The sequence below is a fragment of the Elephantulus edwardii genome, unplaced genomic scaffold, assembly GCF_000299155.1.
Source record: "Elephantulus edwardii isolate Elephantulus edwardi_28Jun2011 unplaced genomic scaffold, EleEdw1.0 scaffold00006, whole genome shotgun sequence".
Lineage (NCBI taxonomy): Eukaryota > Metazoa > Chordata > Mammalia > Macroscelidea > Macroscelididae > Elephantulus > Elephantulus edwardii.
In genome coordinates this window covers 11,363,053-11,377,782 of record NW_006399756.1, presented here as the reverse complement: position 1 = coordinate 11,377,782, position 14,730 = coordinate 11,363,053, and the positions used below count along the sequence as shown (strand labels likewise).

Genomic DNA, 14,730 nt, shown 5'->3' with positions numbered 1-14,730 from the left:
TCATTGCAAAAAGTAAAGAATACTGGGGGGGGGGAGGCAGAGAAATAAGTGCAACAATGAATGAATGGAAATCAAAAGTCTCTGTAAATTTTCATTAAAATCAAGAAAGAAAAAAAAAGAGGACCCATCTTAGCCTCAGCTCTGCACCTTCACCCAGGGTGTGTCTGAGCCCCACGGTGCTCCTAAACGGCCACAAAGCACAGCGTCCCAGCGCGGCCTGCATTCACTCACTCCTGCTGGCCCCCAAACTGTGGCTTTAGGAGACTGTCTGGAGCCTCCATTCTGTCAGCCACGGCCCTGTCTGTGTGAGGGGGAGCTGTGTGTGGCAGGAAAGGTCATAAATGTCTCAAAAGTTAATCCCAACATTAAAAAAAAATCAGACATTTCCACAGGAAGAATCCAAATGGCCAGCTTCTCTGGAAAGACCAGCAACCCTGGGCTGAAGATGAAAGACGCTGTCCTTAGAAAGAAAGGTCCCTCAGTGTCCAGAGTGAAGACAGGCAAGTGAAGACCCGGGACTGCTATCAGGGAGTCTGAGAGACAGAACTTGAAGCAGCAAAAGCCCAGTCACAGACCGCAGGGCGCACTTTCAGGCAGACAGCTGCAGTCTCCACCCTCCCTATAGCCTCAGGCCGGAGGCTTTGCTCTACCACATTGCTCACGCAGCCCTGCAGGCTTTAGGTTGGTATTTGAAATACACCTGTATAAGCTGTGAAATCACACCCAGTCCAGTGGTCTCTTCCCTTGATTCCTACCCACTGCCTCTCACACCGGACTGTGCATGACATGGGACAAACCAGCTGACATCAGGAAGCTGACGTAGACAGCTGATGAGGTGCACACGCTTCGGAATCCAGACGAGTCAGAAATCTTGATGCAGAGTGCCCGCCAACTATGGGGCGTTTTGTCAACATCTATTGAATAATTGACAATCGTTGTGCTTTTATCTCTCCACATCTGCTGCCCATTTCTCTTCCCCCCGTCCACCACACCAGCGTGTCGGCCTCTGGGGGAAACAGCCTCCTAACTTATTCATAAAGATAAAACAACTCATCTGCAATGATGAACTCAAAATGGCATAAATAGTTCTTTTCACTTTAAATAGCTGTCCATTTGAGCAGCTCCGTTTTTAAAACAAAAAACCTACACAGATTCACACACTCTTGGCAAATGATTAATATTTGATCATCACTATATACCTAGCCTGAAGCTTAAACCTCCATTCAAATCAGAAGGACCCAGGTCTCTTCAGGCAAATTCATAACCTGCAGGAGAGTCAGATATAACTACAAGGATTGGGGAAAGGAAGAGAAGAAGAAATCAATGACTACAAAACAGGAGGCCTACCTGCTTCTTATCCTGCAATTTCTTAAAGTCTTCACATGCTAGCCAGAACAAAACATTTTCTTCGCTGAATTCCTTTTTTAAAAACTCCTATAGAGGGGGAAAAAAAGGGGGGGGGTAATGAGTTGTCCTGAAAAGACTTTTTCTTAAAAAAAAAGCCTCCCTCTTCTAGAATTGATTTGGCACAATCTGGCAATGAGCGTGGGCTGGGTTAGCCTGTAAGAACCCCACCCTGCAGAGCCCCGTGCATGCGTTGTGTCAAAGCCTGATTTTCCTACGCCACTGACATTGTACGGAAGAGTGGAAGTGAAGCATGTCTCAACCAGCGATTTTTGCTGACAATAAATTACCAAAAAGTAAATTAAAGTGGAAGAAATACGGGTTCCTTCCAGACAGTGTTTAAACAAAGTGCATTCCTGTAAAAATCTAGCTCATTTTCTTAAACACAAGTAATAAAAACATATTAAGCATTTTGAAAAATGCAAATGATTTTTAGCTGGATTTTTAGCCTCTCCTTGCAAGATGCCAGAGAGGGAGGTGGGTGGCATCGTGGCCATTGTCACCTGTGCTCCTGGAAATCCATTTGCGGTTTGCCTACTACAAGTTAGTAGCCAGTGGGGTTAGGTGCCCTGGTACTGCCTGCCACCTCTCGCCTGAGGGCAAGCCAGAGACCTACAGCAGGAGGGTGGACCCTGGCTTAACCCAACCTCAAAGATAGGGTTGCTGGGACTCAAGCAGATTTGAGACATTCTTAAAATCCACATGTGGTCTTTTTAGTGGACACACAGGGTGTCTGCTGCGCCAGAGAGTTATGTCCAGACAGCCTTGGCCTGTCCCTACCACTCAGTGTCCTCTGAGGCCCCCTTGCCCAAGATCTTTCTTCCAGTTGTGACCCAGCCCTTTCCACTGTGGCTAAAGGTAGTCTGGAATTCCCCAAGACATATGTGAGCCTTCAAATTTAGATCCCAGATGACCCCTTTCTGGGTGTCAGAGCTGGAAATCCTTGTGCAAACAGACCCCCAGTAAGCCCAGTACCTTTCCGCGTCATGCCCACTATGTAATGAGAAACAGACTCCAGGACCCTTAGGGTTGGCCTGCCTTGATAATGACAGATGGGCGGGCCTTGCTCTCAAAGTCAGGCCGCACCACAAACCAAATGCATCGACATCGAGCCATTTCCGCCTGCTGGCAGCCCATGCACGGCAAGGCGGAACTGCCCTCGCGGGTTTTCTAGGCTGTACTCTTTCTGGAAGGGGCTCTGGTGGCAATGGCACAGGGTAAGACAGCGTTCAGGTCTGCTGGTCATAGGTTTGCTCGAAGGCTCCTAACAACAAGAAGAGCGAGTGGCAAGTCCACAGGGAGTTGAGCTGCTAACACAAAGATGGTGTCACTCCGGTGGTTCAAATCCACCAGCAGCTTGGAGGGGAAAGATGGGCAATTTCCTGTGCAATTTACAGACTCTGGAAAACTCGCTGGAAGGGCAGCTAAGCACTGGTTCTGACTTAACAGCCATCAGTTTGAGAGTTTGGGGCCTTTCTGGCAGCAGGGGGGCAGGTCTTTCTTCCATGGTGCTGGTAAGTCTGAACCGTCAACTCTAAGGTAATCAGTTGGGAGCTGCCTTCCAAGGTCCTTCAAAGTGGGACAGACCATAGCACTGGGGACAGCGTTAAAAAACGGGCCCAGTTCCTGAACACCATCCCCCAAAACACTCATTTAAACCTCTTCATGTTTTCCATCCATCCCGATTAACAATGAAAAGAGCAAACCCGGAATCTTTTCACGCCTTCTGGGTCCTCGAGCAGATTCTCCAGGGAGACCGCCCACTTGCTGGTGCTTTTGAGGTGCTGGTGGCCGCTGCTGGAGCTCCCATCACCGTCATGGATGTCTGCAAAGTAAAGTTCAGGCTCATGACAGGGTCCAAAGAGGCCACCAAGTTAAAAGCTCCACACACAGCGGTCAATATCAGCATCACCTTGGCAGCTGATGTCTCAGGCTCCATTCCAGGCACCTAACACAACCGACACATTCTAGTCCTCACAACAGCCCTATGAGATAGGCACTACCCCCTCCAATTCACAGGTGAGGAGAACCAAGGTTCAGAACAAGTCAGGGACCTCCCACTTCCCCCACAGGCCTCATCCATCCTTTGGCACAGCCCACCCTGCCTACAGTGACTGGATTCCCTCAATCATCTTTTGCTGCTTCTTGAGTCATTCAAGATTTTGCCTATAACATTTCTAAGTACTGCAAATCAAGGCTTGAATTTGGTTTTCAGCTCTTTCAGCTTGAGAAATGCCAAGTGAGTTCTGCTCTTCTTCTCCAATTCTAAATCTCTTGTTCGTAGATCTGTTGTTCACAGGGTCACTATGAGTCGTACTGGCCTCGATGGCACCTAACAGCAACGACAACCCTCTCTCTGTGCCGTCTCCCCAGCAGACTCAAGCCTCACTGAAGCCCTCTGCCAGGGACCTAGACTGCACTGAGGCCTCCCGGCCATGGTTCTCATCCCTCACAGTTCAGTCTTGGGATAACTGAGTGAGGCTCTGTTTGTATAATACAGTCTGAAGGTTCCTGTGGGTGCCCCACTTCCACCCAGCACCCAGTGCACTGACTAAAGCATGCAGGCCCCTGTGGGTGCTCCCCTCCTATCCCAAACCCAACACAATGTCTACAGCATGGAGACCCCGGTGGGTGCCCCCCACACCCCTGCACCCAGCATACTGACTGTAGCATAGAGGTCCCTGTGGGTGCCTCCTTGTTACCCCAGCACCCCGCACACCTTCTGGAGCATGGAGGCCCCTATGAGTGCCCCCTCATACCCTAGCACACTCTCTGGAGCATGGAGATCCCTGTGGGTGCCCCCATACCCCAGTACCCAGAGCACTGTTTGAGCATGGAGACCCCTGTGGGTATCCCCCGTACCCCAATACCCAGCACACTGTCTGGAGCATGGAGACTCTTGTGGGTGCCCCCCTCATACCCCAGCACCCAGCACACTGTATGTAGCACTAGGAAGAGTCTACAGCAACACCAAGACTAGGTGAGATGCTTACCACAGGTTGTCAGAAATTTCAAGATATTGCAAAAAAACTTGGGCACCAAGATAAATGACATTCTGGTACAACTGGGGCGGGGGAACCCCACCACAAAACCCAAACAAAATAAAACCCAAAACAGTAAACAATCCAAACAAAATCACGTGATGTGAAGAACAAGGCACTAAAGCGTTAAACAGAGGTGAAACGGGTGTCACAGTGCTTCTTGCCTCAGTTCCAGAACCAGTCACCACTGCAGTTACAGCTCCTCGCCTTGGTTTAAAGTCTGAAAATTTGTTCATCATGAATGTTTTCTCCTTCATTAAAATGTTTTAATTGCATTAAATATCCTTCACCTTGATGACGAGGAACCCTGGTAGCACTCAGCTTCTGAGCTGTTGGAAGTTCGAGTCCTCCCTGCGGCTCCACGGGAACCCATCACGACGTCCACTCCTGTGAGGGCTGACGCTGCTGTGGGGCCATCGACTCGGGCTCACAGGGACGCGAGGTGCCCACCGTGCTGAAGCCCACTGCTGCAGCCAGCGTGTCATGCCCGCCCGCTGAGGGTTTCCTTCTCCTTCATTCACACCCCGTCTTTACCACTGCGGCCTGGGAAGCCCGCTGGGCAGTTCTGCTGTTACTCGGGTCAGCAGAAGCTGGAATCGATGCACCCTTGTGTGTGGAGTGAATGGATGGTGTGCTCTTACTCCATTCACAGCCCTTGAGCTGGAACCACCTCCTACACGGCTGACCCTCGGCGGCTTTTCTGGAGGCTGTCGGCTGCCCAGAAGGAGGCCTGCTCAGCTCTGCCCAGTGGAGCCGCTGTGGAGTCAAACCAGCCGAGAGGCCCTGCCTTTGGGATAGCCGGGCAGCATCCTGTGGACTAGGCCACCCCTCACTGCCCACTCCTTACCGAAGACACTTGAAAAAAAATGAAAGGAGAGGGGCGAGGGGAAGTTAAACTAACAGCCTGGCGGCTCTCTGGAGGAGGAAATGGCCACAGAGACATCCTCATTCTACAGAGTCTGAACCTTCCTTGATGTCACAGGAAAATCATGAATTACCACTTTAGACAAAACCCAAATTGGCCAATATGAAGCAGGTGACTTAGGGCAAAATTCTATGGATAATATGAAGATAACCCCACTAACACTTAGGGTATGTTAAAGATTAAAAGAGGAAGCCTCAGACATCAAGCAGGGGCAGACCCCTCCCATCTTCAGTTCCTCTCTCCCTTTCCTTAAAATAAGGATCCGTCAAGCTATTTTTACAGCTCACACTTTTTTCCCAAGTTAAATTTTTCCCCTCCAAAGACAGAGATGTGTTTCTATGAAGGAAAGTTTGAATCCAAGGAGAAAAATAGACCTTTCATTAAGGAATCAACAAAGTACTGACTGATGATCACTCAGTCACTTTAGAAGGAAAACCAGAAATCCCTAGAAAGATTAACTGGTCCAAGCAGCTGGGGTCACTGAGCTTACAGGTTTTTTTAGGGGGAAATGTCTTAGGACACACTGGAGCAATTAGGAACTAGCTTCCTTGGTCCATTGTGGGTTAAGTCACATATTCATTCAGTCTCTTAACTTCTTAAGAGATCCTCAACCCCCAGCCAGGAGGAGAACTCTTTGGAGCTATTTGTTGGCTGATGGACGAAACAAAGCCGCTGCAGAGTGCAGTGGAGGAAGGCGCAGGAAATGGAACGTATATGAGAACCACTCAGGATACAGCCATTTCTTCTAATTAAGGAGCAACCAGCCCCACTCACGCACACCACCAAATGGACCAGCACTTCTCTAAAATGCGTCTTCGGTTCCTGGACACCAAATTAGTTCCCCGTTGTCTCTGTTAGTGTGAAACAGGATGAGCTTCTGAGCACAGAGTGACTTCCCAGCAAATACACATCGAGGACCAGCCATTTCCATGGAGTCCATTTCTCAGAGTGTCCCACTCATTTCCCCTCCCATTCCTGGGGCAGCGCAGAGCTAAACGGTTCTGCTCACAGGTCTTTCCTTAAGCAAACAGCTATGAGGACAGGAGTGGGCAGTGCCAGAAGCCGGCTTGGGCAGCCTCCGATTTCTCCTGCCTTCTCAGAACCATGACTTGGACCAAGAGTTTGCACCCTGGGTCTGAAATTAGGTCAAACCCCTCAACATTCTTTTCGATAATAAACAAACCACTTTTGGGGTTTTTTTGCTGCCACACTGACTTGTACTTAAATACCCTTGGTGGATCCCCTTTTAGTCCACAGTGTTTTGGGTAATTGGAGCCTCTGGTTAATGGAGAGTTTAAGACAGCTGGCTCCTTGGTCAGACAGGGGCTCCCTTTCCTGTATTCCATCCACTAATTAATATTTTTTTATTTCAATTTTATTTTACTTTTAATTCTAATTAAAGTTTAAAGAGACTTTGGATTCACTAATCTTTTTTTCATATTAGGTTGCTGCATCAGCTTTCAGAGCACTCTGTGGTGGCCTAAGAGATAAGGAGTTGCAATGCCAACCCAAAGGCAAGTGGTTCGAATCCACCAGCTGCTCTGCAGGAAAAAGATGGGGAAATTTCCTTCCATGTGATTTACAGCTTCTGGAAACCTGCTGGAGATACAGGTATGAACTGATTCCGACTCAGGAGCACTGGGCTGAGTTTCGAGCGGTGCTGGCTTTCCTTTGAACAGGGTGCTTCACTGCTCCAAACCAGGTGACTCCCCAAAGCTGCTCTATTGTCGTGGGCTGCTACTGGGTCACTCCTGACTTATGTGGCCCCATGAACAAGGCAACAAAAACCTGCTCAGTCCTGTGCCATGCCCACCACTGGCTGCAAACAGAACCAAGTGATCTACAGGGACTTCACTGGCTGGATGATGGACGCCGATCACAGGGCCTTTCCTAGCCCATCTTAGCCAGGAAGCTCTGCTGGTTCCTCTCCAGCATCAGCACAACACACAAGCATCCACCGGCAGAGGGATGGTGGCTGTGCATGAAGTGGATCAGGCATGAATGAATCCAAATCTCCCACATGAAAGGCAAGAATTCTACCTCCAGGCACCACTAACCCCTGCGACATGGTCCCAGCCCCTCAAAGACCAGGAAACACAGGTCCACGGGTTGCCATGACCTTCCCAAGGTGACCTGGCTGAGGATGCGCTGCAATGGGACCAGTAGGAGGGACACACACGGAGACAACTGTGCCTACCTGGGCCAGCACAGACCCAGGGCTCCAGGAACACACGCAGAAAATTGATGGGCCCTCCCGTCACTCCTCCTGGGCTCCCATCTCCCTCCCACCCAAAAGAAACGTCCTTCGACAGACACCATCATGGAAGGACTCAGTGTTTAGAGCTGCCTCGGAAACACATCAACACACAACTACTCTACTCGCAGCAGTCAGGGCTTAAGAAGAAGCCTCCTTGCCTGGGAGCCTGAGAAAGAGCAGGTTCTCAGTGCCCACCTCTTGGCCTCACTGGTCCCTTCTATGGGGTTCTTCTGTCCAGTCTATCTGTCACAAGGTGTGACTTTCCCGAAATATTGGCTTGGATTTTTCCCAATACTTTTGTCTTTCAATTCTGATCAAGGTTTCTCACTACACTTTTTGTTTGGGAGCCTTTCTGAAGAGCATCCTTTACTAGATCTTGATGGTGCACCATGTGCAAATTCCATCTACTTCACATGTCTGTTTTCAGTCATTATCACAGAGCTCCACTGTGTCAGGGAAGACGTCGGCAGCATCTGGCACCACCTGGAAATCATTTGTTTTTCCAGTACCCAGGATCCCCTGCTTGGAACCTGTCCATCATTTTCTGAAGCACCCGGAAAGAACTTCCTCACCTCTGGTGGTCTAGTGGTAAGGAACTGAGCTGCCGATCCAAAGGTATGCAGTTCGAATCCACCAGCTGCTCCGCAGAGGAAGATGGACAATCTCTTCCCATGTAATTAACTACTACTGTCTCTGAAAACTCACTGGAGGGTGAGCTGTGAGTCAGTTCCCACTCGACAGTAACAAAAATAACAACAGCCATCCAGTTCACATCAAAGGTCAAAAGAGACTCAGTAACACACAAGAGAAACTAATAACCTTTCTCAGTAGCAAGCAGCTTTGCTTCTGAATTAAAGAGAGAAACAATGCCAAGATTTCACCACTTCACAAGTCATGCCACTTAAGATCACACAGTCCCAACAGCCTCTCTTCTTCTCTCATTGATAATGTTTCTGTTTTAAATGGCTTGATGGTTTCCACTTTAATGTGAGAAGGACTTTCCCTCACCCCAGATAGTCTCTACCCCTCAATCAACTCCGGTTTGTTTTTTATTTAAAAACACACACGCTCACAAGTTTGAGAGGTAAAGGTGGAAAAAAACATTAATTATAATTGCCTAGCCATTTTACGACATCTTTTGCTTAGTAAGGGGATGTTTGTGATAACACACATTTGTTTCCAATCTGTTCTTCTCAGTTTATGTTCTGCTACTGTTTGAGTTTGACTGTAAAAATATTTTCCCAATGGAGGAAAGAAAATGAAAAACAGTTTTTTAAAAAACTCAACTTTGTAAGCAAACCAATATAAAATAATTTTTTTTTCTAAAAAATCTCCTAAGCTCTTTAAAGCCTTTTAGAGCTTCCCATTTTCCCTGCACCGAAGTATTTTTCAAGAAATTCGCCTTTAGATTCATTTGTTAGGTACTAATAATAAAAACTTACAGTGCATGATGCGCCAATACTGCTCTTGGTAGCAGAGTAGTTAAGTGTTCAGCTGTTAACCAAAAGGTTACAGATCAAGTCCACCGTCTGCTCCAAGATAGAATGATGAGCAGGCATCTTCTGTAAAGATTTACAGCCTTGGAAACGCTATGGATTTCTTCACCTCTGCCGTAGTGTTGTTGTTGTTAGGTACTGACTCATTGCGACCCTATGAACAAAAGACCTGGACACTTGTGTAACTTTCATCCTCTCTCCAGGTTCATAGGGTTTCCAAAGGCAATCTGTTGTGGAAGTAGATGCCACTCCTGCTTCCAAGCTTGTTTTAATCGGGGAGCTCCACCAAACACTGTTCACCATTCTCACATTTGACACAGCTGTGTCACAGTGTTCAGCTTCACAGCAACCACGAGTTACCTCTGTACAGCAAAAGGACAAACCAGGGTTACAGGACCTAGAAGAATGTCTCGCCAAGGGTCAGTATGGGTTGAAATAGACTCAATGGTTAACAGGTTAATGGAGTAATATTCCAAGGTCTTTATACATATTCAATCATTCAGTCCCCACAAAATAGCCTTCTGGTATGATCACATTACCCCCATTTTACAGATGAAGAAACTGTGGCACCATTTCCTGTGGTTAAGTCACAGTCTGAGCTCACCCAGTCTGACTCTGGAGTTCTCACCTTTAACCACCCAGCTCTCCTGCCACTTAGATTTACGATCTGTGCTCACCTTCCTGGTCCCAGAAGCCAGAGCATGAACGGCTTGAAGAGGCTGACAACGCACACAACGGGGAGAAGACTGAAAAACCCGAAGTCACAGTGGACCCCGGGGAACCAGCCAGCACGCAGACCACGCACACACACATCCTCCATAGACTTCTGTGCTGTCTCACATGGTCTCCGACTCCAGAAGGAGCCACTGATTTAACGGCAGGCGTAGCATCACCATACAGATGGCTGCGCTGGGAGCTTGCAGCTGCGTCATACATTATTTATGGATGCTGTGATGTCATAGCTAACAGAGACCTTCTCCAGACATTTGTTCCCTGGAAATCCATCCTGAAAAAGCATCAGAGTGCTGACAGCATGGATTCCTGCTAAAAGACTGCAAGGGGGTGCTGTGTGAAGATTCAGCATGGTTGGCTGCCCCACGTCAAGTAAGATTCCAATGATGTGGTTGCAGCACTCGACTTCTAATTGAAAGGTCAGCAGTTCAAACCCACCAGCCTTCCCTGGGGGAAAAGACATGGCATCTGCTCCTGTAAGGACCTGCAGACTAGGGAACTCTGAGGAGTGCGGTCTGTTCCACAGACGTGCTATGCATTGGAATTGACCTGGTAGCACATCACCACCATATCTGACTTCCTCAGCAGAATGAACCAATCTCCTAACAGGGCACGTCCTAAGTATCTCCAAAGTGCACAGAAGAGTAAAGAAAGTAATTAGAACGTCAAGATCAGAAAAAAACAGAAAGATCCACTCTAACCAGGTTGATACAACACACTCACACATTGGCTCACACAGCACACAAGCACTCTTAGGAACCATATAACACAGCAGAACTTTGTCTTTATGCTTTCTGAGGCTGTGCACCTTAACAGGAGCCCAATGTCACACCCTCTTCCTCTAGAGTTTTGGTGAGTCCCAACAGCCCTCCTTCCAGTTAGCATGCAAGCACTTTAACCACGGTGCCACGGGGCTCCTTTACACACACACCCCATTCTCCTTTAAAATGTCCCACTGTGCAGAGATGCTCCAAGGAAAATGCACAGACCCTTGGTCAAAACTTAGCTGGTGTGCCGATGTCACGTGTAGAACATAAGACACTCAAAACCTCAAACCCCCAGCCAGCAAGCTCATTCTGTCACAGAGCCCCTGCCCCATCAGGTCCTCCAGGCTATAAATAATAACAGGAGTTGACAACCCCTCTTACTCTCCAGGCGCAGCTGGTGGATTCAAACCCCCATGGCTGTGCAGTCTTTGTTACCCACACAACATGCTGCAAACTAGAGCCCCTCATATTACATTTAACAAAGGGGGGGGGAAATTGTTGCAGTCTTCCCAACTCTTTCATTTGTTACAACTGGCGACTCAAATTGGGTCATGGAGACACTCTATCTAAATACTACTTAAGTGTTTATCTGCTCCAGGATCTAGCTTCTGAAAATAACTACCCAGCAGGCATGCAAATCCCCTGGTGGGTTGATATGGGTGAACTACAGAGACAAAAAAGTAAAATTAATAATAATAATAATAATAACACCAAAGACAAGAGTTGGAAAGCCTGTTCCAGGGTTGCTCCTCTCAGGTGGAGCATCAGGCAGTCTTTTCACAGAGCTCAAGACCTCAAAGTCAAAGCTCACAGCGTACTTCCAAAGGCGGACGACGCACTTCTGCCGGGTCTGCCCAGGACGCTCCCCACAGGCTTGCCAGGCTCTGGGTCAGCCCAGCAGGCTGAGGACACCCTCTTACGTTCCATGCTCCAGGCTCCCCGGCAGGCTCCCCACGGAGCAGACGCCACTGCCTTTGCAAAGCTGCTGGTCTGAGGGAGGCAGGAGGCCGTAGGGCTCCCAAGCACCCTTGGGTCCAAAGGGAAAAGAAGCCTCAACATCCTCTTTCAGTGGACCAAACAACAGATGGTCACTGGTTTCCAGCTTCTACCAGGAGAAGGAAGTCAGGCGGCCAATTCTCACTCTAGACAAAGGCAGAAAAAATAGGGTTGCCAGGAAGCCTGCCCTGAGGGTGAACATGAAGACTCTCACTCATGGTCTTCACCCCAGACACCCATTACTTCCTCCAGGGCCTCATCTCCAGACATACAGATGCTCTCACATCTCCCTGCTCCAGGCAAAATAAAGTAAGTGACTTTGCCCTTCCACTATCAGCCAGGTAGACCCAGGGCTATGCCTCCTTCATGCCACATGCTCGAGTTCTCCATTGACAAGGGCCTTCTGTTTGGTGCAGGCACTGGGTTGGGGCTCAGGCCCATTTCACAGATGCAGAAACAGAGGCACAGGGAGGTGAAATAACTTGCCTAAAAGACACAGGCAGGCCAGCGTCATGGGTCTGCAGAGCGTGGGAGGGGTAAAGGCAGTGAAATATGCACTTTCTCACAGAACTTAAAATTAACTGAGAAGGAACCCCAGGGTTCCCAGAAGGCCCACGGCCCCCCAGTGCCACGCTGCCATCAGGTTGTCCTCATGGACTATGAAGAAATGAGAATAAGAAGAAGGAAATATTTACTAAGTGACCTTTGTTAAAAGAGCAAAAATAGACTTGGTGTTATTTTTTCTTTTTGAAATGGCTAAGTGCATTTATTTCTTGTCGCTTTGTTAAAGGGACGTCTTGAGACACAAAGGTAGGGAACTGAACTGAGAACCACAAGGTGGCGCCTCTCTGGGAATTGGAACCCACCAGCCACTCCTTAGGAGAAAGATGGACAATCTTCTCCGGTGCAATTTACAGCCTCTGAAAATCCACTGAAGTGTTAGGTATGAGTCAGTTCTCACGCGATAAAAATGAGAGAGAGCAGGAGTCCGTTAGTGCAAGAGTTGGCCCCCGGCAACTTTCTGAAGGATCATTGGTATTCATAGCGTTTTCACTGGCTAATTTTTGGCAGTGGATTGCCAGGTCTTCCTTCCTATTCTTAGCATGGATGCCCCCCTGACGCCTGTCCAGCAGCACAGCAACATGCAATCCTCAACTGACAGGCAGTGGCTTCTCTGGAGGGTACACAGGGATGAATCAAACCCACATCTTCTGCATGCAAGGTGAGAATTTTACCAGCTGGTGCAAAATTCAGAGAAATAGATCTGTCCACCTCTGGCCCTCAGCTCCCTACTGACCCTCCCTGGAAGTGACAACCAAGGCAAACAGAGTCCCCTGTTCTGGGAGAGTCTGAGTTCATGCAGGGTCCTTTCTCCTCTGAGATGAAAGCCGCGGATGATGGCTTTAGTGGATTTCAGTGTCCTTGATGGAGAAAGGAAGAAAAGGAGGGAGGGAGGGAGAGGAGCACCTTGTTTCCTGCCTATTGTCGCTGTTGTTAGCTGCTGCCACCTGCCCCCCCCCCCAATCCATGGTGGCCCGTGAACAACAGAACTAATGATGTGCAGCCCTGAGCCATCCCCAAGGTCAGCTGTGGGTCAATGCAATGTGATCCAACAGTTTCCTCTGGCTATTTTGTGCCACAGATAGATGGATGGTCACTCTATGAGGTCCACCGGCCAAGAAGAGAACTGGGTGTCCTGCATGGAGGGCACGCCAGCATGACAAACCCTCTAATTCCTATACATGCTCCAAATACATTTCCAGAAAGTGATCAAATGGGTGCAGCCTGAGGTCATGCCTGCAGCCCTGGACTTGGGGCAGAGGTTCAAGTTCTCTGACCTGCTCTTTGGTGGGCTCTGGAGAGAAGCCAGTGCTGTTTGAGCAGATAGGAGGGGACAGTCTGGCCTGCAAGAAGAGGGTATGCTAGGGGAAGGGAGATCCAGGCTTAATGAGTAGAGGAGAGGACACCTGCAGGAACAAAGACACAGAGAAATAGGGCAGGTGGGAAGACAGGCTGGACTGGGGGTCCCTGGGCACTCAGCAAGAGCTCTGGTGGTACAGTGGTTAAGCATTTGTCAGCTAACGTGAAAGGCAGTGGTTCAAATCCGCCAGAAGAGAAAAATGGCACAGTCAGCTGTTAGGTGCCATCAATTGGAGTATGACCCACAGCGATCCTACAAACAACAGATCTGAACCCTGTCCTATCCTGTGCCGTCCTCACAATCTCTGACATATTTGAGCCCACTGCTGCAGCCATTGTGTCAATCGACCTGGCTGAGGGCCTTCCTCTCCTTTGCGACTCTCTGCCTTTCCAAGCATGATGTCCCTCTTGAAGGAAGTCTCTCCTAGCAACATGTCCAAAGTATGGGATGAAGCTTCCCCATCCGTGCCTCCAAGGAGCACTCTGGCTGCACTTTCTCCAGGATATATGTTTGTTCTTTTGGCACTTCCAGGGTAGCCAGCACTCTTCTCCAGCACCACAACTCAAAGGCATCGATTCTTCTGCTATCAGATTCCGGCCTGGGGCACCCTCTGGGGTGGTTCTGCCTGCTCCACGGAGCTGTGCTGAGTATGAATGTGCACAGTGGTGGAGGGAGTGATGGTGGAGGTGCCTGGAAGCCAGTGTCAGCTGGAAAAGTCCCTAAAAAGCTGGGAAGAGAAACTAGTCCCCGGAAGTCCAAGGGTACTGTTCCCCTCTTATCAAGGGGCTGCTGCTGCAGCCTCTGAGTCACCACCCTTACCCCCTCTCTTGCAGGCTGCAGAGGCCTGCTATCTGGGGGAAGCAGAGAAACGGGCAAGGGTAAATTTAGTACCATTTGAACAGCAAGCTCCGTCCAGGAGAAGGCTTACTCAGTTCCTCAGCCCAGAAGAGAAGTGACTCAGTGCACGGGTGACCTACAAGAGGGCCAGGCTGGCCATGCTTGGGTCCCCACAGTCTAATAGGTTGGCAGGAGGTGCCCACAGGCCACACTTCACCCTCCATCATCCACAAGGGCTCTCAGCAGCAGTGCAGGCTCCAGGCACAGCTGGCTGGCCTGCAGGTGACCACACTGCCTGTCCTCCCGCTGCCTGACCCCTGGAGCCAAGTGTCTGGAGCAGTGACGATTCTCAGG

At 49.2% G+C, this 14,730-nt stretch overlaps 1 protein-coding gene across 1 annotated transcript in view; it reads right to left on the bottom strand.

The window, feature by feature from the left end:
• The window catches only part of RGS10 (regulator of G-protein signaling 10), a 55,085-nt gene extending 43,536 nt beyond the window's left edge, over positions 1–11,549 (bottom strand). The window contains exons 1-3 of the mRNA XM_006879899.1: positions 11,543–11,549; positions 3,111–3,229; positions 1,348–1,434 (exon numbers count right to left, since the gene is read on the bottom strand). Coding sequence (XP_006879961.1) covers positions 1,348–1,434; positions 3,111–3,229; positions 11,543–11,549 — 213 coding nt within the window. The remainder of the gene's footprint in view (positions 1–1,347; positions 1,435–3,110; positions 3,230–11,542) is intronic.
• Positions 11,550–14,730: the final 3,181 nt, after the last annotated feature.